A 23,416-nucleotide genomic window follows, 5' to 3' on the forward strand; every position below is an offset into this window, starting at 1 on the left:
ATGTCAGCACAAACAGCCTGGCATCAGCATTACAGCTGCAGTCGCCATCATGTTACCTTCATTTGTTCCTCCAGCTGTCTCTTCAGCTCAATAATCTCTTTCTCCAGTTCAGCGTTTTGCTCCTGCAGAGCTTTGGTCTGTGCAGCCAGGTCCACCGACTGCCAGAGCAAATCAGACATTTATCATTTATTAGTCATTTATTTATCTGTCTATCTAATAGGCAAAAAAAGAAGAAAAAACATGCAGTTTTACATTATTTGCTCAAAAAGGAGCAGGTTTATATTTGCACTTTGTTTGAGCTGTGTCACCAAACAGAAAGCTTAGTCGTTATTTTACTTTGGAGAGTGAAACAAAACTATCATTAAATCTGCCTTTAAGCCATGATACTGCAGCTGTGTGTGAAAACACCCACAATGCAACAGGAGACTCACGTTGTTGTCGCCCTGTGCGCTGGCTGTGGCCCTGGACTTCAGCGTCTGTATTTTCTCAAAAACCAGGTTCACCTTCTTATTCGTCACGTCGTCATTATCGCTGCTTCTGCGTGAGGAAACAGGTGAAGCGTTTCAATCAACAAAAACATTTCTGTGTGTTTTTAAGGTGAATCACGACTCGAGGCCGTTTGGGCAACAAAGGAGTTCCGTACCAGCCTAGCAGGAGTCAGGAAGGTCGTATGATGCTCTGATGTGTCACTTCACAGAACAAACAGCTTCATTTCAACACTGAATGAACATAAATGTCTCTCTTTTTTTGTTCCATACAGGAATTGAAACTGCAAACAATTTTCCTGATATTGTAAAACGTAGATTTGGTTTTCACAGTATCAGCTTCAGTTTAAAATTGATGAAAGATAAAGCTTTGTAGAGTTTAGCTACAAAAAAAATAAAAATAAAAATTAAATGTGGGAGTTTTCTTGACTCTGAGGAACATTTAATCATTCGGCTTTTGACTCAGCAAAACCAAAGTTTCATAACTCCAACCGACAGCAACAATCAATCTTTTTATTATTAAAATGTGAAAGAGAAAAGCCAAATCCCCCATCACCGTCCTCTGCTCTCTGCTCTGACAGATGATTTTCATTAGAGCGCCATAACCCCTGTCGGTGGGTGTTTGTCTTCGGAGCCTGGGGAATGCAGCTCAGTTTCAGCCCCTGAACTTCCATCTGTGTTTCCTTTCCTTCCCTTTGTCCTGCGACTCCTGACCTGCGCTCCGACACACCCAAGCAGTTTCCTGAAGCACTCAAAGCCTGCAGCGAATGGAGGAACTGTGCTGCGCAGAAATGCAACAAGTCTTCCCAAAACTGGTTCACTGTACAAATGTTAGAGTCAGATTAAAATATTTCTCTTCCACATGTTTGTGATTTTTGATATAAAACTCACACTGGCTTCTCAGTTGTGACAGAAATGTTATAATTCAGTTCCCTCTGGCTGCCTCTGGGCTGTCAGTCAAGCATTCAAGAACCAAAGCTGCAAAGGCAGCAGTGAACGCCGAGAAACGTTTCTCTTCAGGCGCCGTGGAAAAAATTATTTGGATTTCAACACAGATAGAAATTTTGATGGGCAGGTTAGATATTCATTAAACATTGAACACTCTGGCATTGCTGACATGCCAGACTAACATTCACATCTTGTACTCACTGTGTCGCTGTGTCCACTTCACTTCAGTTGTGCTTCAGCAAAAACTATTCTCAGATTCTCAGTTTAGCTTTTCCAGTCAATATCTCATCAAAAAGTAACAAATGTTTCCATAAAGTAATAAAGTTCACAATTAAACTAACGCAAAAAAGCAACATTTCTTCCTAAATGTGACAAAAATAATGTTGCACACTGGTTATTGCAGCTTTTCTATTGTTTAACTTTCTACTGATAAGGGCTGTTTTGATTCTGACATACCAAATTTTGGAGTAAGCACTTTTTCTTGTCTACCAAGCAGATGCTAGCGAGTTAGCTAGCCCCGCTAGCTAACTCGCTCGCTAGCTAACTCGTGCTAGCTAACTCGCTACGCACGGCTTAGCTACTGTAGTTCTAAAATACAGTCACCTAACATTGTCATCTGAATTGAAACACTTGTCTTTTAAAGCAGCAGTGAAACCAGCTGCCCAAATGTGCTGGAGTGCTGCTTGGTTGCTAGGTAACAGCGCAGGAATGTGACTTAACCTGGAAATTTGTGAAACGGCTCGATTTCACCAAAAAAAGATAAACCTGAAGCCCTGAGGCTCTTTAGAAGAGAATGTATAGAAATGTATAGAAATGTGCAAAGTGTTTGTTTTTTATAATATGTCCCATTTAAGAGTTTTATTAAAGAGAAATCTGTGCCAGATGTAAACAAATCCTGCAATTCATGACAGTCAGGATGGGAGAGAGAAATTAGTACATTCACACTACAACTATTTACCAATCATTCAAAATATGTTTGGTGACAACAGGTGACGTTTTCTGAACATCAGTGCTTAAAGTTAAATGAACTCACCCTTCTTTGAGGTAGCTGAACAAAATCTGTTTGGCCGTCTCCTCGTGTGTTTGTTGTGAAAGCTCCTGCTGACCTTTCAGGAGATCTGGCGTGGTCTGGATGTGGAGGGGAAGACGAGAGCAGCTTAATAAAAGAGTGAAATAAGTTAAGCCACATGTGTCTTACAGCAGCACCGTATTAGGGCCACTTCAGAAAGGGATGTGTACATTTTCACCAAATTTCACCAAATAATCTCAAGTAGAAACATGGAGATTTATAAGTTTGACAAGTTGAACATTTGCTAGAAAGTAAATCTGAATTATTGAGATTAATTTTTGAAATGTTTAAGTTTCAAAAATCAACTGTTTTTTTACTTTTGGGAATTTTCAGAGTTTGGAAAGTCAAAAACTCAAAAATGTCTTTTTTTTTTTAGGAAATATGAGATTTATTTTAGCAAATGTGAAACTTTTCAAACTCAGAATTTTCTGAGTTCTTTTCTAGAAACGTTATGAGATTTTTTTGGCAGAAATTCAGAATGAACTTTTCTCCTCCAAAGACGCCGTTGTATGCAGGGAGTCTCACCTGGACGTCTGCCCCGGTGCTGGTCTTGCTGTTGGCGGTGGGCGGGAGTTTGGACAGGGACGTGGTTGAGACTTTTTCGACAGAAGAGGGAGTTTCTTCGCCGCTCTTGAAGGCCGGTATGGCGGGGCGTGACTGCAGCTTTGTGTAGCCCCGGAGGGAGCCGGTGTATTTGGAGATGGAGCTCTGGGGGGATCCGGGCGCACTAATGGTGATGGGCCCGTCTAGCCGGGCCGCTGGCCGTCCTCTGCAGCCGCAGCTGCGACGGCCGTAGGACGTGCTCCTTTGACGTGCCTCGAGATTGACCAAACTCGTCCATGAAGCTGGAGTCAGACCTCGACCCAAAGGCGCTGTCCACGCTGCGAGACCGCTTCCTGTCCTCCGGGTTGATCCTGTTTCTGCGCCCCGCCCTGCCCCTCCGCTGATGGCCGCCATCCTTCCCATCAAACTTCTCGATGAGCTCATCGACGCCAGGGATGGAGCCTGTGTCTATGTCTCTGCCTGAACCGGGCTGGAAGGGGATGTAGCGGCGATTCTCGTGGCGGTTTATGGCGTCCGTGTAGAGAGCCTCCATCTGCTCGTCTAGGAGAGACTTACTGGTGGACGATAAGGAGGAGTGGCGGGACCGGGAGGAGGACTGAGCGGGCTCGCCAGAGTCGGTCCGGCGTAGGGGAAGGACGTCAGGGTCGTGGTGGGTGCGCTCCAGACTGGAGTTGGCACTGCGAGTGGAAGTAGGAGACGCTTTCCTCTGGTCGCTTGGTGAACTCGACACGGGAGATGGTTGAGGCTGCGCTGCCGGTACTGGGGGAGTTTTAGAGTTCGGCTTGGGCTGAGATGGATTCAGACTGGTGAGGTACGGTTTAATCTGAGGCTGGGTCGGCTGTGCTGGCTGGGACGGCTGTGGCGGCTGGGACGGCGCTCTGCTTTGAGGCTGAGGCACCTGGGCTGAAGGTACTGGCGAAGTCCTGGTTTTGGGGGTGTTGAGGTCTGTTTGAGGAGGCTGCCTGTTCTCCTGCTGTGTGCGATCTAGGTGACGATCAAGGCTTGAGGACCTCAAACGGGAAGGAACTCGTACTTCAGATTTGGGGTAGGGGTTCTGGTATTCTATCCTGGGGTCGGCTTGTGGCGCAGGCCTGGACGGGAGGCTGTGGAAGCCTTCCAGGTTTAGGGAGTTGGTCCGGGGATCGTACGGCTGCAGGAGCTCGGGGTGCCTCTGAAAGTTCAGAAGCGTGGACGGTTTCTTTGCCTGAGATTCAGGAAGCCCATTCTGAGGCCCGGAGTAATGCCTCATCTTCTGTGTCCTGTACTCCATGAAGGGGTCGCTGGATCCAGCTTCCTTATCCCCTCTGAAATCATACTCCTGGTAGTTCTCAATAAAAGAGCCTTCTGTGTCCGGGTAGCCGTTGGTGTCAGGGTGGTGACCCCTGTCCTGGTTGTTCAGCACCACGTAGGGGTGTCCATCTATACCCTGGACACGAATACTGAGGCCATAAGAGCCGGCTCCATTACTATTGGGCCTGGAAAGACGGGATGGCGGCGTGTATCCGCGCTGCGACCCGCTGTTAGGAATGCCAGTCGCTCTGTAGGACTCCATCAGGAATGTCGAAGGAAAATAAATCCCTCTCCCTGGATCAGGTGGCCCACCTAGGAGAGCAAAGAATCAGACCAGCTGGATTAGTCAGAGATCAGCCTGCATAATTGAAACGCTTCATCTCTTCCACTTTCATTCTCTTGCATTGTTTTGCGTTCTTCGATCTTTGTTTTTCATCCGTTTTCGGTGAGACTTTCCACTTAAAGTGCTTCGGTTAAATGATTCAGGAGACAAAAATCTCCCTCTGTTGCAGGTAAACCCACATCCTGAAGACGTGACTCAAACCGTGACGCCGGTCCAGTACAGACAACAATTATTATAACTCACCTGCCTTTGCAGGTGAGTGTTATGATAAAAACGGAACCAAGTCTGAGAAATAGTACTTAAAAATGAGTCAGGTATGTTAGAGAAAAAGCTCACATTTCTACAGCACTGAGGGCGTTTGTGTTCACACCTCTGTTGAAATGTTTCTGAGATTAAATGAAACTATTTCAAAAGTTTCTCAATCTTTACCCAACGTTAATGAAGCATCTGATTTAATATCAGCCTTTTGTCTTCTTCAGTTCACACCGCAATACTGAAATACTGAAAGTCAGGAGAAAAATTTTTAATTCGTCGTCACAATAAATTCCATAATAATAATAATCCTGATGTTTAAGAACATCTAAAACTGCCCATATTAACAGGATTGTTATTTGTACCATTTAAATATCTCCAATATCTGTTAAACAACAGTACCAAGTAATTTGTTCTGGTTTCTAGAGCAAATATCATAGTATATTTCAAATGAGACAAAATGAATTTATGCATAAGTTTTCAGCAAGATATAGGAGCTTGTTTTAAGTCAATAAACTAGATGAAAAAATGTATTTTATTTTAGTTAATCTGGATCTCGGCGAGTCCAAGCACAGCTCAAAATGAACAGAAGAGTCCAGAGTTAGACAGAAAATGTATAAAATCACCTGGAGGTTGTGGTCAAAACATTTTCTCTCAATTTGATAGATTCAGAAAACTTTTTCAAGGAAATTATTGAAAATACAAGAAGTGGACGGGAAGCTGATCAACTTCCACCAAAGAAAGTTAAATCTCAATGACTGGAGTCAGGATTTCATTGCTTCCTGCTAAATATGGATGATTATTGTTGCATATTTTTCACCTTTTTTCTGACTCGTGCATTTGTGAATGGTTATCTAATCCTCTGCAAGCTGTGGCTTCAACCAAAAAGTGCGAAGAGACACACATCAGAAAAACTCTGCACCTTATTTACCGTTGATCAGATCTACTATAATTTTTAAAGGTGCCTTTTTGAAGACACTCTGCTGAAATTAAATCAAATAAAGCATTATTATAAGGGTGCGCAAACTACACCTTTGTTCTTTGTTTTCCATAAACTTGTTTTTCAGGTCAAAATGTGACATTACAGGTGGAAACATTTTGAAATGATTCATCATAATCCCAGTTTTCAAGTCTTTCAAGCTGGAACCAAACTCACAACTTTCGGACTACGAAACGACTGTCCTCCCCACTGCAGCACAAATGTCCACTTCACACACTTTAGAGAGTCAAAGGAGAAAGTAAGATACTGGTGCAAGGAGACAAAAAGGCCAGAAGGAAGTTATTCAGCTCAAAATTCATAATTAACACTTGTTTTCTGACAGATGGTGGAGGAAAAAAAGCAGCTCAGCTGGAAACAGAATTACTACCGTTTGCAAATATCAAAGTAAGCAGCTCAGGCTTTAGAGGCACCATGTGTTTCAGCAGACAATGGGGTTTGAGCAGATTCCTGTTTGCCTTGCTGTCAGCGGCCCGCTCTGCCTGATGTTACAATGTGAGGACGGAACGAGATGAGCCCAGAGGAAGGACGCCGATAAGGCCGAGAACAAAGGCCAAGGCAGGACCTGGAGCATCAGCAGGAGACGATAAGTCAGGACTGAACAGCTGGGAAGCAGTGAAGCAGTGAAGCAGGTTTATGGAGGAGGAGGAGGACGGCTGGACCAAATAAAGACTGATCCGAGCTGAAAACACTGTACCAGAAACTAGACCAAAAGTACTTGGTGAGATTTTGTGTTTTTGTGAAACAAAGTCTTTCCTTTGCTAATATCCCCCATAATGCACTGCAGTTCAGTAGTATGCCATCAGACATGTCATTGATATATAGTTATTGATTTATTGTCCAGCTTTAGTAATATATTGACTGGAAATCCTTAGTTTGTGTTTTTGCAGCAACATAAATGGACATGAGTTGTTTTGTTTAATCAAATGCTGAGTCAACATATCCAAGCCTCCTCCGTCGACCACATTGTTTCAGCACAGCCATGTTATCTGGCAGAGCGCTTCCAGTAAAGAGAGATGTTGAACCGGAAGCTGGAAGCTGGAAGGACACCACAACCCTGCTGCTTCGTGAGACAGATTCCTTTATCAGAGGCACACCCACCGAAAATAAGACCGCTTTATGTTTTTCATTCCAGGCTGACATTCAGCTCATAAAGCTGTAAATTTTCTTCTGCTAGCAGTCATAAAACCACAGATTCATTTTCACTACATCTCCATAAGCCGGAGAGCGACTCTAGCTTCGCTTAGTTGGAGAATTTCTGCGACAAACACTTTAGAAAAAAACAGGAACAAGGAGGAAAAGGTTTCCTGAACAGGACAGCAGTGAAGGACAGATTAAGGCGACACAAAGGAGCCTTTCATGCTGCTTGATACGCAAAGGTTCAGCTAAATGTGCAAGACATTTTCCTCTCATTGTGTTTTTCCACCAGAAGAAGAAGAAACATCCCTGAGTCATGGCAGTGCTGCCTTCACTGACCTCAGGGCTGCAGAAGCAGCCATCACCTGAACTTTTCCACATTTTGACACATGAAAACCACAAAATGATTTAAATCATTTCATTTTCATAGGATTTCATGTGAAGCATATATATAATATATATATAAAGACATTAACAAATGTTTCCAGAGGTCATCAAAGGTCAGCAGCTCCCCCCACATTTACTAAATTAATCACATGTCAGTCAACTGTGCAGCAGCAGCAGAATTTAATTTACCTTAAAACCATCTGATTTTGTTTGTGTGGATGGGGTCGGGGTTCTGGTTGACCTCTAAAAACGTTATTTTTAAAATCTTAAAAATTATAACGGGACCGATGGAAACGTGGCACAGACGTTCATTTAGTTTGGAAAAGATGGAAGAAGAAACGTCACTCTGGTGACCACTAGAAAAACCTTTAAAAAAAACAAACATTGATTTTTTTAAAGTGTAAACCAGTAAACCAGGCTCCTCTAATGGGCTGTGGCTCATTAACCCAGAGGTAAACAGTGCTGTACAGTATCTTTGTGTGTTTTGTATTTCAGCACAAAAATATCCAGTTGCACAGATTAATGCAATCAGACCAAAAACAAACGTCGAACCAGAGCTACACTGGGATGGCTACAGTCAAGTCCAGAATGGTCTAGTCAAAGTCCAGGCCTTAATCCAGTTGCATTTTAAGGTTTGAAAATTGGAGTCCAGAAATTCTCAGTCTCAAGAGAATTTTCCAAACGACTTGAAGCCGCATTGAAAGCTGGCGAACCTTTAAGATTCTGTTAAAACAACAAAGTTTGAAAACTGAACAATAATTTTCCTGAGAGTTCTGCTCTACCTGCTGCTGGTCTATAAAGTCAAAGTAAATGGAAAGTACATGAGAACCTTGGTATGTCTGCAAAAACTTTAACTTTAACTTATTCATGTCTTTTTTTGTCCACCGGTTTCACCTTTGCACCTTTGTGGAGACAAAATGAAAACCCAGCCTCCTTGGACTAATGAAAGGAAACAAGAACACACCAAACAGGAAACTCAACATTTCCTTCTGACGCTCAACGAGATTCTGGCCCTAAAGGTCAGCGCGGGTCAGAGCGGAGGGAGAGGAAAAAGTCAAGCAACTCTAAGATTTACACTGTGGGAAACTACGGAGAAGTTACGTAACGAGAATGAGAGCGTCAGGTTGAGCGGGTCGAGCAGCAGCAAACTGGTGAAATCCCAGCTCAGACCCGACAGACCCGAGGCGCTTTGAACTGGGAGGCTGCTGGTTTCCGTGGGGAAACACTGGACCGGTTCGGAGGAGTTTGGATGCTCGGAGCAACAGGTGGAGAAAGTTCCGCTTCATCACTTTTCTCCAGCCTGCAGCAGGTTAATCATTTGTCACAGTTAAACGTTCATTTTCTGCCGCTCTTGTTGCGCCGCTGAGACTCACCAGGGTCGAGTCTCCGTCCGGTTCCTCCTCTCCTCTCCGCGGGTCGGACGCGTCTCTCCGGAGTTTTCCCTCTGAGGAAGGAACTCTCGCCGCACTTTGCAAAACTTATCCGCTCCAATAAAGTCGGCTGAGTGTGAGGGGAGGCAGACAGGACGTCCCGCCCCGACCCGCCCGCCGCCGCTCCGCCCCCGGAGAGGAGTGGAGGAGACCCGCCCACTCTCTCCGGCGCATCGCGGCGCGGCACGGCGCGCCCGGGCCTGGAACAGGTTTGTTTCCACGCCACGGACCTGGAAAGACCTGCATGCATGAGGTGATGAGGGTGACTCAGTTTGGACCGGGCCGACATCCCAAACGCCCTGAAACCAGAACAACCCACAGCCTGCTGGACAGCAGAAAAACAGACCGAAAATACATGCAATTAATTTAAAATAACTTCTAAAAGTCCTGCTTTCATCTAAAAATAACGTCTACATGCAAGTTTTATTTATTGTTTAATTAAATAGTAACATATGTTTACTTTATAAATTTCCTAATTAAAACATAATTTTGTAAAAACTTTTTCCTCTTGTTTAAATATTATTTTCTTTCTAAATATATGTTTATTAACTATTTTATGAGGATTACACACAATCGTGATCGCATAAAACTCCTAATTCTTACTTATTAGCACTTTGCATATATGTAATTTGTAATGCAAGTCTTTAAAAACCTGCAGCGTCATCTAGTGGGCAGAAGAAGAACAGATTAGGAACACATTACAACTACATTTATTCAGGCATGAAGCTTAGTTTTCACTACAGCTTCATTTCTGGTTTAAAAATATCTTATTTATTAGTCCGATGTAATATTTTAATCTCAAATATTATGTTTTTATTAACTGTAAGAAAAAAATCATCATCATTAATAGAAAGAAAGGCTTGAAAACATGTGTCTGTGTGTAATTAATCTTATTAATGTGGTCTAATTAGTGATACAAATTACTTTTCAATAATAATGTATTTCACTGAATGGGTCTACTTTACGTATTTCATTCATTCTGATTAATGTGTATTTGATTTTTTAATTAAATGAGATGAATGCAGATTTTTCTCTCCCCAAAGTTTAATTTTCATGTTTACATCTCATGATTCCGGATAAAATAACATTTAACTTCCAACATTTAACATCCTGCTGGCAGAAATGATCTAATTTACACCTGTTATTTATTATTTACTTTCATTTTGGACATTATAGTTGATCCTGTTACTGAGCACTATGACGCTTTCTGTATTAATAATGGAAAACGCACGCATCGTAAACCTGCATCATATTTGTATTAAACCATTAAATGTTCACACCGTCACTCAAAACTACAAAACTTCATAATAGTGAAATTCTCTGACTTTTGTTTAGATTTCAAGTGTTAATAAAATCATGAAACAACTACATATTAAACCAGAATGATGTATTTTGTTTTTTAATCAATCCGCTCAATAAAATGGATTGATTCATAATTTGAATGGTAAACACTCATTAAAATGCATGTTACTGTAGATTAAGACAGAAAAATTATCCAATCATAACCAGTTTGTTTTCTGAACAAACTAAAGCAAAAAGGAAAATTTGATGAAAAAAAAACCCAAAGTAGTAAAAAGTCATTTTTGATTTCATAAGGAGAAACTTTTGTATGGAGGACCAAAACTGATATAATCAAAATTGTCTACTTTTGACGATGTCTGTTTTGGTCCTCCATACATTTGACCTAAAATCAGGAAAAAGTAAAAAATCATGTGAGGAATAAATCAACCAGAGTTTATTTTGGGAAAACGGGACATGAAGTCATTTTATTTCTCAGATATTAAACATAAAACTCAATTTCTTTCATTCATGAGTAAGAAAATCAGATGTTGATGTCAAATGGAGCTCTGGTAAAAAGTCAGAGTCCACAGCTCAGAACCGCTTTGAAAACCTTCTGATTATTGATTTCTGAGCTAAAACATCCGTATTGTTGTTTCTAATATCAACTTGTTGTATTATTTGAGGTCTGAAAGCTCTGCAGCTTTTTTGTTATTTTAACCATTTCTCATTTTTTGCAAATAAATAAAATATTTTTGCTTGTAATTTCAGAGACATGTTGTCAGAAGTTTATAGAGTAAAAGAACAAAGTTCATTTTACTCAAACATATATCAATAAGGAGTAAAATCAGAGAACCTGATTATTAAGTTCTGCAGCCCATTGGCTCTTTTCCTTGTATTGTTGTTTATGTTTGTGTCTGCAGTCGCTGCAGCTCCTCCTAACCTCTGGGTTTGCAGCAGAGGAACACAATAGGATCTCTGTTCTGCCACAGCTGGGCTTTCTGAGCATGCTCAGTGCGTCGCCCGGTCCGGTTCTGATTACGGAGTGGGGAGAAGTCCAGCCTCATTACTTCAACTACTGCAAATGTTCAGGACTAGTTTCTCTTCACTGAACTTACATGAGTCGGCTGAAGTTGTGCAAAACCTTCAGCGCCAGTATGGGACCCAGTTCTGACCCAAAGCTTTCCTGAATCCATTTATTACTGAAATAAATACATATTTCACATACCACTACATTTCTATGATGCCTTGCGTCACATTCATGTCACAAATGCACTTTTTACATTCATTGGCTTGAAAGTAATTAATCTGTCATGTTTATTTTTACATCACATTCCAGCAACACGGCAGTTCAAGCTGCTCACGTCATAAAAACACAAAATTACAGAAAACAATCAATGATTCGAGTCGAGTTAAAAAAAATCACCCTGCTTTCAAAATGACGTCAGAAAATTAAACGTTTTTCACAACTGACCCGTTACAAGGTCGACTATAACGTATTTTTTAGCTGACAAACTGTTTACGTCTCTTTTTTCAGGCAGATCACTAATACTTGAATGTGTTACTGCAGTTAAAGTCAAACTTTGACTTTGTGCTAAATAAAAATGTAAAAACACTAAAAACCCATTTTCATTTTAACTCTGATATTTAGTCTCTGTGACAATAAAAATGTTCATTATCTGCAGCGTTGCTCCTTAAGATGGCACAACAATCTTTATTTATTAAAGAAAATAAACACAAAGAGGCTCAATTAATGATGTTCAGGACCAGGAATATCTAGCATATAATCCAGGGGTGTCCAACACATTTTCGTTTTGGGCCAAATCCAAGCTCTTAAAGGGCCGGACGTCCCAGAATGTTTTGATAAAATTTTTTGGTTAATTTTTCTTTGCTTATATTCTAGTTGATTTATAATTATAATTTTTGTTTAATTTTAGTTATTTAGAATAGGATTTTGGCTAGTAATTCCCTTAATTAGTTAATTAATATCACTTTGGGGCTGCACAGTGGCGCAGTGGGTAGCGCTGTTGCCTTGCAGCAAGAAGGTCCTGGGTTCGATTCCCGGCCCGGGGTCTTTCTGCACGGAGTTTCCATGTTCTCCCTGTGCATGCGTGGGTTCTCTCCGGGTTCTCTCGCTTCCTCCCACAGTCCAGAAACATGACTGTCAGGTTGATTGGCCTTCCCAAATTCCCTCTAGGTGTGAGTGTGTGAGTGCATGGTTGTTTGTCCTGTTTGTCTTTGTGTTGTCCTGCGACAGACTGGCGACCTGTCCAGGGTGAACCCCGCCTCTCGCCCGGAACGCAGCTGGAGATAGACACCAGCAACTCCCGACCCCGTTAGGGAGAAGGGTGACCGGACAATGGATGGATGGATATCAGTTTGGGACATGGGTTTTAGACTTCATATGGTTTTTGACCAGTTTTCAGTCCTCAGTCAGTCAGTCAGTGATGAAGCCTCATGGAGCTGGGAAAGCTTCATTGCTCTCATTACTCGGTGCTTCATTCATCACTCACTAGTGACACCTGCTGGTGAAACTGTAACTGGCTTTTCTCTCAGTTGGATCACACTAGTAATTAGTAAATGCAATGTTGTCACAAAGTTTTCATCAAACTCATGTTTTGTAACAGGAGAATCAATTAAATCACTTTTAATTGTAAAATTTTTTCGTGATTAAAATGATAGTAGCCAGTCTAATCCTGGTTCTGTTGGGTTTTCTTTTATCTCATTGATTTGACAATAAAGACATTTGATATTTTAGTGTCTTAGTGCAGTGCTTGTTGGGGCTTTTTCTTGGATTATATTTAGCTCCATGCAGAGTCTTAGTCTCGCATCAGCATTAAATCTGTTTCTGCTGTAAAAGACTGACATGTCTTTGCTCACCAGACTACAAATAATAGTGGAAATTTCCAGAAGGTGATTATTTGGGAGGCAGAGGTTTAATTATTTTTATTTAAGAATCATTTTATTGTGACTGATCATCTCAAAGTCTGCAGATGTCATTCATTTTTCTCTTGCTGGCTCCATTTCAGACAATCAAGTTTATTTGTGCGACACATATGTATCAAATATGTTGGTCAATGATGTTCCTTTTATTTTGGCCGCTCAAGACAAATATTCTCCTCGGATGCGACCAGATTACCACGAGGCAGCACGGATTACCGTGCTTTTATTTTGAAAACCGGCACGCAAAATGAAACAGTCACGGGTCCCGGATGATGCGAGGCATCGTGAGTGGGAATGAAAATCCCAGCATGCATTTTGTTCCATGTAACAGCAGGAGTGAAACCAGGAAGCCCCACTTGATGACTTTGTGTTTTTGAAATGCCTTGCTGCTGAAATGTGCTGTACAAATAAAATCTGATTGATTGATTGATTGATTGATTGATTGATTGATCGTTTGTTGCCAGTCACGTGGTTTTCAGCAACACGACATAGAAGCTGGGTTTGCAACTCAGGATGCATCAAGTGGCTGTTTGGGTTGAACTCGCTTTTGAAATCAGAAGTTTTTTGAGTTTTGGACAAACAGTCACTAAATGCAACTTCATTCACAAACCAAGGGGAAGAGTTTGCATCCACAGTCGGACAGAAGTCAAAGCTCAGCGTGGAGTTCGTGTCTTGATTCCTGCAGCAGCAGCAGCGACGCAGAGCGGAGGCTGGAAAGCGACCATGTTCCAGAAATGAACCATTTCTGGCTGGTCTGGCGCAGCTTCGCCTCCTGAACGTTGGATGATCCCCGCGTGAGCGCAGGAGGCGCAGGCGGCTCCTTGGTCCGCGTTCAGGGACGAGAGCCAGGGGCCTTCTGTCAGCTGCCTCCGCCTGCAGCCACGACAGGAAGTCAGCCTTCAGACACGGTGGTCCCACTCCCACTGAAAACGTGGCACGCCCACCACTCTCACACGCTCTGCCGCGATGGATGGATGGATGGATGGATGGATGGATGGATGGATGGCGGCTCCACGGCTCATCTCGGAGCCGCAGACAGAAACAGCAGTCAGAGCCACGCTGATGTCTCTCCACGCAGATGTGGAGCCACGGAGGGACTTTAGACACCAGAAACAAGAGAGAAAAGAGACCAGACTGCTAAAACATGGACCAATGCCAGCATTTTAATGTGTAAGAAAATGTAACTCTTTCAATAACTCACTGTATTTACTTTTAAGAAATAAAAACTTATTGGATAAACTTGTAACAAATGAACCCTCTCATGCATCGCGGTCTCTGCGGGGGGGCGAAAAGACACTTTCTTCGGGACACACCACTGCTTCATACCGCCAACTACTGGCCATCCACTGCAAGTGCAAGAAAAGTTTTGTTAAATCCAAGATGGCCGACAGACGAAAACCAGCTCAGGAATATCCAGTCCCTTCTAAAAGTAATCCATAGTGATTGATGGTATCACAAACAACCACTTTGTATTCGGAGAAAATTACAGATGATCACATAGAAAAAAATTTAAAAAAATTTCCTCCAACTTTTTTTATGCCTTAAAAAAATCAAAAACACTTGGGGAAAAAAAAAATCTGACATAAAGGATCATAATTCATGCATGGAAGAGTTTACTTATTTTTAAAAGTTTTATTTTTTCAGTGTTTTTTAAATGTTTGCCTTATGTTCAGTGCTGCTGTTTGGTGTAAGTTAAGGCACAGAAAACGGTGCAGGTGTTTCTCAGTGAAACGTCATAAAAAGTTAATTTATTTCAATAATTAACTAAAAGAAGCTGAAACTCATTTAGATTTATTGCACACCAAATGATATTTTTTCAACCTTTATCTCTGAATTAAAGCTTTATTTTGAGCTTCTCTAAAAATCCAGTAAAGGGTGCGACTAGTGATTTTAAATATTGATTATTCTGATAATCAATTAAAATTTGCCGCATTTTACAGATTTTTAATTTAATTTAGCCACTTAAGTTAACCAACCAATAGCCTGAAGACACCGCTGCTCGTTATCAAGAGAAATGGAAAATGAAAAACTGTTCAGGAAAATAAGGAAATGGAAAAAAAAGTGAATTTAGTCTAATTAATATTTTCTCCAGAAACTAGATAAGAATATTTGATGTTGCCTTTTCGCTCCTGAACAAGAGACGATGTCAGAAGTTTCTTACCTGAAGGTGAAGGTCACTGGATGGTTGATCCACAGCAGAAACATCACATTTTATTTAAAAATGAATCGTCTAAAGAGTCCGGAGGAGGATTAGAAAGGCACAGAATACAAGTTACTTCAGATGAACACGTAAACCTTTTTGTTTTGGCGTTATGCTACAAAACAGAAGTGCTTTCACCAAAATCAGCACAAACAAAAGCTTCAAATATGTCAGCGAGCGTCTTTGAACGTAATAAATCTTTTAATGATGTTTCACTATGTTGAGTTGTACATCAAATCAGTAACGGCTGCCGCTGGAGCGAAACACTGAGGCATTCAAGGACGACAGCACATCACGCTGCTATCACACTTTATTAAAAATAGAAACATATATATTCATATTACTTTTCATACAGACTACAATGGTCCACTGGTAAAAAGAAGTTACATACTATAAAACACTCATTTGGCCTAAATCCACTGTAGAAACGTCTCCAAAAGCAAAAACAGAAACAATAATAAAGTCTAATAATTGAGACTCTTTCTTCTGAGGCGACCTTTGACCTTTGTTGTTTTTTTTTTTCTTTGTGTTGTTTTACAGGAAAATGTTGCTGTGTTGGGGAAAAAGGTAAAATCTGAGAGGGCAGTAAAAACTAAAACCTCTTTGCTCAGAGGGAAATGAATGCACATACAATCCAGTTTAAAAAAAGATGGCACATTTATTGCAACATAAATGTTATATACATGGTTTCCTGCTGCAAAAGACAGAAAATTCAAATTCCCGCTGCCACAGTTGTTTTATCTTTTTCCGTTGTCTTTCTTTTTTTTTTTAAAATGCGGATCGACACCTTTTCTTATTTGACACAAGATGAAATGTTTTATCAGCGAACAGCGGAGACCAAAGAGGAAGACGAAAGTCTCTGTTTCAGGAACCTGCAGCTCGATCGACGCCTTTTAAAGAACGACGAGCCGCAGCTCCGCTGTCTTCTGTCGCTCGTAAATCTCTTGTAATAATCGACAAGTTGTGGTAAATAACCGTACATTTTACTATCTAACATAGTAAAATAAAGTAAGAAACTTTTTACTCAAAACTTTTGCTTTCAAAAATCTAGAAAGAGTAATATTTAGAGTTCAAGAAATATTCTTACAGTATTATTATTGTATAAAAGACTAACTACAGTGAAAAATAAGCCAAATGTTTTTTTTTTCTTTTGATTTTCTGTTTTTTTCTCATATATTATACAAGGGAAAGCATCTGGGGATACAGCAAAGTCTAACTTGGCAAACAGAGGAGCAAAAAAAAAAAGAACAGCAAACAAAATGAAGGAAATAAGAGCTGGAAGTGACACAGATTACACCCTCAGTCTGTCAACATGAAATACTGAAGGAAGGAGAAGAAAAAGGAGAAGGACAAGAAATAGAAGGAGAAGAAGAAATAGAAGAAGGAGAAAAAGAAGGCCACATTCAGTCAGAGGATACACATTATTTTACAGTTTTCGTCATGATAACAAAAATGTGCTGAACGTAAACTCCTGCTGTGAATCGTTGATTCTGGATGAAAACTCGTCGTGAACGTGGCCGCCTCGCTTCGAATGGAGGAAATCACATAATATACAAAGAAATATATGGAATATAAAGCAAGTCTTAAGACCAAAGATACAAAAAAAGGAGAGATGTAAAGCATGCACACTGATGGGAAAACAAAAACATGATCAATGTCTTGAGGTGTAAAAGGAAAACCTTGCTGACCGCGTTTGTTCAATCTAACCTCGATCCGAACTGGAGAATAACTTAGACGGCTGGAAATCGAAACGAAGAGCGGACTCACAGATAAGCATAAGTCTGAATAACTGGAAGTTTAGTGAAATATCAACAAAAAGAAAACTGATATGTTCGTCGGGCCAGGAGATAGCATGGTCGTCGTTCTCTTCTCTTTTTTTACCTTTTTGTGAAATTTTTACTTTCACTCTCTCACTACATCTCATTAAGCATTTTGATTCGCCAAAAACAAAACAAAAGACAACAATAATAGGAAGAAAATGTCAGGCGGCTAAAAATGCTGACAGGAATCTGTAAAACCATCGAAATGCTTTTTGTTTAACACTATATGGCAAAGGGACGACGGGACGCTGAGTCCCGTTTGTATTTTAGTTAAGACACTAAATATGCTGGGAATGCTAACCAGTTTGCTTCTTAATGTCTAAACGGAGGGAAAACAAAAACAAAACTACATCTGAGCTTTCAGTGAAACTACAGTTTGCCAATCACCTTTAGAAAATACACATTAGGTAGTTTTGGTTTCACACGTGGCCAGTGGCAAAATCAAGCAAATAAATATAAATAATATATCTTCTTTAACATAAAAAAAACATTGGACAATTCTGTGGTTTGCATCTAAAAGCTAGTATTTTTGTTGTTGTTGTTGCAGGGTATAAATATTAGTCTAAACTGGCCAATAAATTAATCTTCTCAAATGTTTTCCCCTGGTCTCAGCAGGGGGCTCTGGTTTGACGGTGACGCAGCAAACTATAGCTCGACTGAAAAGCCGCTCGCTTTTGGATTTTACCAAAACTTCCCTTTCGGCAGACACCTTACAGCTCAATAAATAGAAAAAAAAACCTGACAGACAGGAAAAAAATTGCTGTTACAATGCATTCGTCAATTCAGTTTAGGCACAAGGCAACTTCCACGTACGGTTGGCGGAGGTTGCGTAGGTCTCTGATTGTTCAGGAGCAACACGCTTCTTTTTCTTCTTGCAGACACTGATATGTGGTTTCGGTTTTTCTTTGCGGGGAGAAATTTGCAGATGGGAACTGGTCAGTGGGTGGAGCTGGACGCTTGGCTCTCTTCAATCGTGTTGGACTCTTTTAGTTTCGCTTCAAGTGGTCTGACTCCTGCGACTGGCGTGGGAACCACGAGTCCAGTCTGTCACTGGGAAGCAGGCTCACCGGCTCACACTGGAGCGAGCCGCGTCACATCGATCTGCGGAGAAGACGCAGCGATCAGACGCTAACAATCAGACGCTAACGATCCAACATCAACAGAAAAGAAAACGTAACTTTGACAGAAAAATATACAAAAGAACTGCCAGAAATTTCTGGTTTGAAAAGCAGAATTTTTTTCTATAAATTATGTTTATAGAAAAAACAAAAATTTTGAGGTAAAAAATTTGCTAGAAAAACTCAGAATTTTAAAAATTAATAGCAGAAATCTTTGAAAAAAAAACCGTTGAAATTTCTGAGTTTGAAAAGAAAAAAAAATTTAGATTAAGGTCAGAAATTCTCAAGACAAAACAAGAAAATTTCAGAGGTTCAAAAGTCAAAAATTTGCTATAAAAAACTCAGAATTTCCTGATTACTTGCAGAAATCTTGGAAGAAAATATTTCATAGAAAACATATTTGATTAATCTCAAACACTTTGTACAGAAAAACAGAAATTTGAGATTTACTTCATTTAAATTTTCTTTGTTTTGAAAATTTTCTTTGTTTGAAAGGTCAAAACGTTTAGAAATTTGAAACTCAGAAATTTTCTTGTTTTTGTTGAAAAAATTTCTGACATTGATCTAAAAGTGATTCTATCACATTTCCTACTTTTCAAACAAAGAAAGTTTGAATTTACTCTTCCTTTTTCTTCTCTTTACAATGGGCCTCATATGTCGTCATAAATGATAACATCTGCGTTTTTCTATTTCTTTCATGTTATTCTGGTTGTTTGGAGAATCAGGGAAAACAGGTGACGAAACTTACCAGCTTGTTAATTTGTTACAAGTAATAAAATTACATTGAATCAAGTAAATATATTGAGTTGTTATGTGAAATGTGGGAGCTGGCGTACCTGCCTCCAGCTCAGAGGTGACCCAGGGGGTTGGACGTGTCGGTCAGGCCTGGATGGACTCCAGTGTGCCCCTGCTGGGCGTCACTGGAACTGCCGGAGACCTTCTCCTCCTCTCGTCTCTTCAGGCAGGCTGCTTTGGGGTTCAGATTCCTCTCTGCAGAGTCAGACACACAGAAAACAAACTTTTATTTCAGATGGTGAAGATTAGAATCAAACAAATATACAAGGAAAAAATGGACGTATAAAAAATGTGTAATGTCAAGAATAAGCTTTGACTAAAAGCATAAAGGATAAAACTGTCATAAAAACTGAACACAGGACATAAAGATGAAAAAATATGATAAAAATATCTGATATCTATATGTGAAACTCCTTATGCATATAACAAAATCAGAGTATTTCTATATGAATCTAATTTACAATGAGAATATTAGTTATGCATCTCATCTGAAAAATATTTCTGAATGTTGTTTTGCAACGTTTTTCAGCCTTCAGTGAGGCTTGTTTCTACTTTGCGCTTCTCAAATTATTTCTATTTCTGCATTAATCCAGTTATTTTCCTGATTTTAACCCACGTTATTTATAAATAAGCCTTTAGTCTGCACAAATGTCATAAATATTTAAAATATTTTCTGCTCTGAAGATTTTTGGTGAAAAGGAAGAAAACTCATTTGTGAGTTTTGAGGAATTTCATGTTTGTATCCAGTTATGCTGTCTAAAATAAAGACCGACTCAAGTATCTATTCACGTCTAAACCTTTGAATCTTATTTAATGAATAAATCAGTTTAACAATGACTCCACAAATAAATTTAGGCATCTTACACACTGATTATCTGCTTGTGCGTTTTAAAAGAAGAGCCCAAGGTTGGCGTGATGTGAGGCAGCGTTGACATTTCATCTGCAGCAGCGATGCAGCACTGACCTCTGACCTGCTGCTCCAAGCTAAGAATGACGGCCACCGCCTGATGCAGGATGAGTAGTTTAGTCTGGGGCTTCTCGCTTTTCAAGTGCAGCTGGCACATGCGGCCCAGCTCCTTGAAGGCCTCGTTGATGTCTCGGACCCTCAGGCGCTCGCGGGCGTTGTTCGCCATCCTCCTCTCGCGCTCGCGCTCGGCCTTCTGCTCCGGATTCAGATCCTCGTCCTCAGTGATGCTGCGAGGAGAGAAAGAGAGAGAGAGAGAGAGAGAGAGAAGAGAGAGAGAGAAAGAGAGAGAGGAGAGTCGAGGTCAACACAAAACTGAGTCGTAAAGCAGAGGGAGTAAAGATTTTTAACCATATAAAACAAGATTAGATGTTTATTCACGACTAAAATCCAAGACATTTATTATCAAATTTTTACCAGTTCAAAATGATAACCTTGCATTTCCTGAATTATTTTGTATTCATGATAAATCTTTAAATAGGTTAACAGCTTATATTAAATATACCCAATAATAATCCAGTATCTAACATACAGATCCTTTGTTTTCTTGGATTTGAGTTCAGTTCAATTTCAAGCTTTTTCTGTTTTCAAATCAATCTATTGATTGTTCTGACGATTAATCACACATTTTACATGTTCTTCATTTAGCCATTTAGCCCTTTAACGCAACATTAGAAATACGCTAAAATATGCAGATAAACAACAAATGAAATTCTTTTTTAGATAAATAAGCCCCAAACATTTTTTTGTGTAACGTATCATATCAGTGATAACGAATCATTCCTTTAGTAAACCTGAAGATAAATCGATTCCACTTGATGAGTTTTGGCTGAAACGTGTTTACAGACAAAAGTGTTTTTATCCTAAACGCAAAACGTACATACACGTCTATTTATATAATTAACATAAGCTGTTTTGGCTTATTTACTGCTCTGAATGTATTGTTTTTTCAGTAAATTGCTTCTTTTTTTGTCTATTTACTTCAGTTAATAATTAATAGATAATTAAATTAGTTGACGATTACTTCAGTTATCAATTAATCGTGATTAATCGTTTCCTACCTTGTGCGTTGGCCTGTCCTGGGCGTCTTCATGTCTCTCCTGTCGCTCTCGTCGTCTGATTTGTTATCAGACAGGCTGTCGTGCATGTCGTCCTTTTCCTGCTTCTCAATCTTCAGCTCCAGGGTGGCAGGAATCTGACCGGACAGCGCTGAGGTGAGACCTGCGGCGGCAGAAAAACACGCAGCGGTGAGACATCGCAGCGCTGCAGATCTTTGTGAGGAACAGGAAGGGTGACCTCTGACCTCTGAAGGCCTCCACCTGGTGGCTGAGCTCCGTGCTGGACGTGGAGCCGCTGCTGGGCAGGCCTCCGTGGCTGTTGGTGAGGCTGGCAGCGTCGTCGCCGCCCTGCTGGAACGCAGACAGGAAGTGGATGAACAGAAAGGAAACAGAAGAGCTTAAAATACACGAGAGGAGAAAACGGCCTGGAAAACAGGAAACCTCGTCACTGTGAGCAGGAATGTAAAGATCTGAGACTTAAAACCCTGATTCATTTAAAGACAGAAGAGCTGCTTTTAACAGGATTCATTTAATCTGAGCTAATAAAGTATTTCTGAATTGAATTGGGATTATTCAATCATTTCATTTATTTATTTTGAACAAAAAAAGAAAAAAATAAAACAAATGATCATGTCCACGTGTCCAAAAAGAAGCAGGTAGAAGAAACATGATAATCCTCAACTATTTTAGTAATCAAATAATAGTTAACTGGAATGTGAAGACTGAAATAACAACAGTAATTGAGCCAAAACTATATGAAAATATTTACATTTTGCATTTAAGATGGAAAAACTAGTTTTTTTCCTGCAAGTATTTTCTACCCAAAATTTCTCGAATGGGAAAATTTTACCTTCACTTGGGTCAAATTGTGTAAAAAATTGTATATAATAATAAAATAAATCACCTATGAAACATTAAGTGCTTGGTCAAAAATAGAGAAGAGATCCTCCCTTCACTGTATTGAGATTTATTAAAGCAGAAAATCTTTGTAGCTGCAGATCCAGTCATTTTTCATATTATTTAACTTCATTATGTTTTTATTGCATCTTTGTTTTATACTTGTTTTAATTCTATATGTGATGCATAAAGTTTGCTCTTCTCATGTGATGAAACTTTTAATTTCTAAGCGACTTTCAAGTCGAGTTCTTTGGAACCACAAATAAATAAAACGTCTTTTAGCGAGTCTTCAACTCTCCAGAGCTTCTTTTCAAGATATGTTTAATGCTCTCAGTCCAAGTTCCTGAACTAAATCCCTTATTCTTTACAGATTGTTGCTATAAAATAATCAGCTGCTCCAGGATGGAGTCCTTCCTTCATCACAAAACGACTCCCAGTGGAGAAGCTGGGGGAAGAGTTTCTCCGTCTTTCCTTCAGGAATGTGATCCCCAGTCACTGCTGGCCTCTGTTCACCCTGCCGCTCCGAGATCCTCCCCTTCCTCGGCGCTACGCTAATCTTTGCTGCGCTCTCAACAGGTGTCCAAACAACTCTTTGTCTGTGGGAAGAGGAGGAGGAGGATGGAGGGAGGCGGGGGTCTCTGGTGAGAAAAGAGTGCTGCCATTTTCACGGCCGGGCCTGATTACCATACAGCTGAGGTTCTCTGTTTGGGTTCAGACACACGTTTCCATCCATTCACATTTCCTGGGTTGTTAAAAAGCGGCGATGAAAAGGGGAGCGAGGGGGCAGAGGGCGGGGAGTCGGCCCGCGGACCCCCCCCTCTGAAGAGACCTCTCCCCACACAGGAAGTGCAGTGTCAGCGGAGACACAGTATGTTCTATCTCACAGTCGCGGTCGGTCAGCATCAGAGCCACAAGCCAGCCTCCTGCAACAAACATGCCACACTGAGCTCCTCTGACCAGCACAGAAACATTTCTGTTCAGGGACACGGCGGCGGCGGCGGCATCAGGCCTGGAAACGCCCACCGACACAAAACACGGCGTCTTCAAACAACACCAACAGCATCTAAGAATAAACCTCTGTTCATTACTGACAACACTGTACAGAATATTAGTTTTGTTATGCTTTCCTTCATTTTGAGTCACAAGTTACACATTTTGAAACACTGAAAGAAAGGAGAACATTTGGTTAAATTTAATCAACATACAGAGGTGGGCAGAGCACACAAAGACGTAAAAGTAGCCCTGCTTCATCATATCTTTACTCAAGTAAAAGTACAAAGTAGGTGAAAAGTCCTGAGTAACTGATTAAATGATCAATTATCAATTATTGACCAATAAATTATCAGGTTTTGGGCAATTTTGAGAAAGATTTGTGGTAAAATTAAGAAAAAAATGAGGAGATTTGTTGATTTTGTGTGAATTTTGCTGATTTGTGAAAAAC

At 40.4% G+C, this 23,416-nt stretch overlaps 2 protein-coding genes across 11 annotated transcripts in view; both read right to left on the reverse strand.

Annotated features, from left to right (window-relative positions):
- Positions 1 to 8,985, reverse strand: part of cgnl1 (cingulin-like 1) — a 38,057-nt gene extending 29,072 nt beyond the window's left edge. Inside the window, 6 exon segments of the mRNA XM_055036519.1 lie at positions 57 to 158; positions 432 to 537; positions 2,467 to 2,561; positions 3,028 to 3,256; positions 3,258 to 4,668; positions 8,846 to 8,985. Coding sequence (XP_054892494.1) covers positions 57 to 158; positions 432 to 537; positions 2,467 to 2,561; positions 3,028 to 3,256; positions 3,258 to 4,618 — 1,893 coding nt within the window. The 5' untranslated portion in view covers positions 4,619 to 4,668; positions 8,846 to 8,985.
- Positions 8,986 to 15,615: 6,630 nt separating this feature from the next.
- Positions 15,616 to 23,416, reverse strand: part of tcf12 (transcription factor 12) — a 76,350-nt gene continuing 68,549 nt past the window's right edge. For 8 of the 10 annotated variants that reach the window (XM_055036442.1, XM_055036444.1, XM_055036446.1 and 5 more), the window contains 5 exons: positions 21,324 to 21,429; positions 21,082 to 21,241; positions 20,021 to 20,250; positions 19,098 to 19,251; positions 15,616 to 18,244 (listed from right to left, as the gene is read on the reverse strand). In XM_055036442.1, the coding sequence (XP_054892417.1) occupies positions 19,109 to 19,251; positions 20,021 to 20,250; positions 21,082 to 21,241; positions 21,324 to 21,429 (639 nt within the window). In that variant the 3' untranslated portion in view covers positions 15,616 to 18,244; positions 19,098 to 19,108. The remainder of the gene's footprint in view (positions 18,245 to 19,097; positions 19,252 to 20,020; positions 20,251 to 21,081; positions 21,242 to 21,323; positions 21,430 to 23,416) is intronic. The other 2 variants (XM_055036443.1, XM_055036445.1) reach the window with 1 other exon arrangement.

The sequence above is a fragment of the Poeciliopsis prolifica genome, unplaced genomic scaffold (assembly GCF_027474105.1).
Source record: "Poeciliopsis prolifica strain line A6 unplaced genomic scaffold, Auburn_PproV2 SCAFFOLD011, whole genome shotgun sequence".
In the NCBI taxonomy this organism is placed as follows: domain Eukaryota; kingdom Metazoa; phylum Chordata; class Actinopteri; order Cyprinodontiformes; family Poeciliidae; genus Poeciliopsis; species Poeciliopsis prolifica.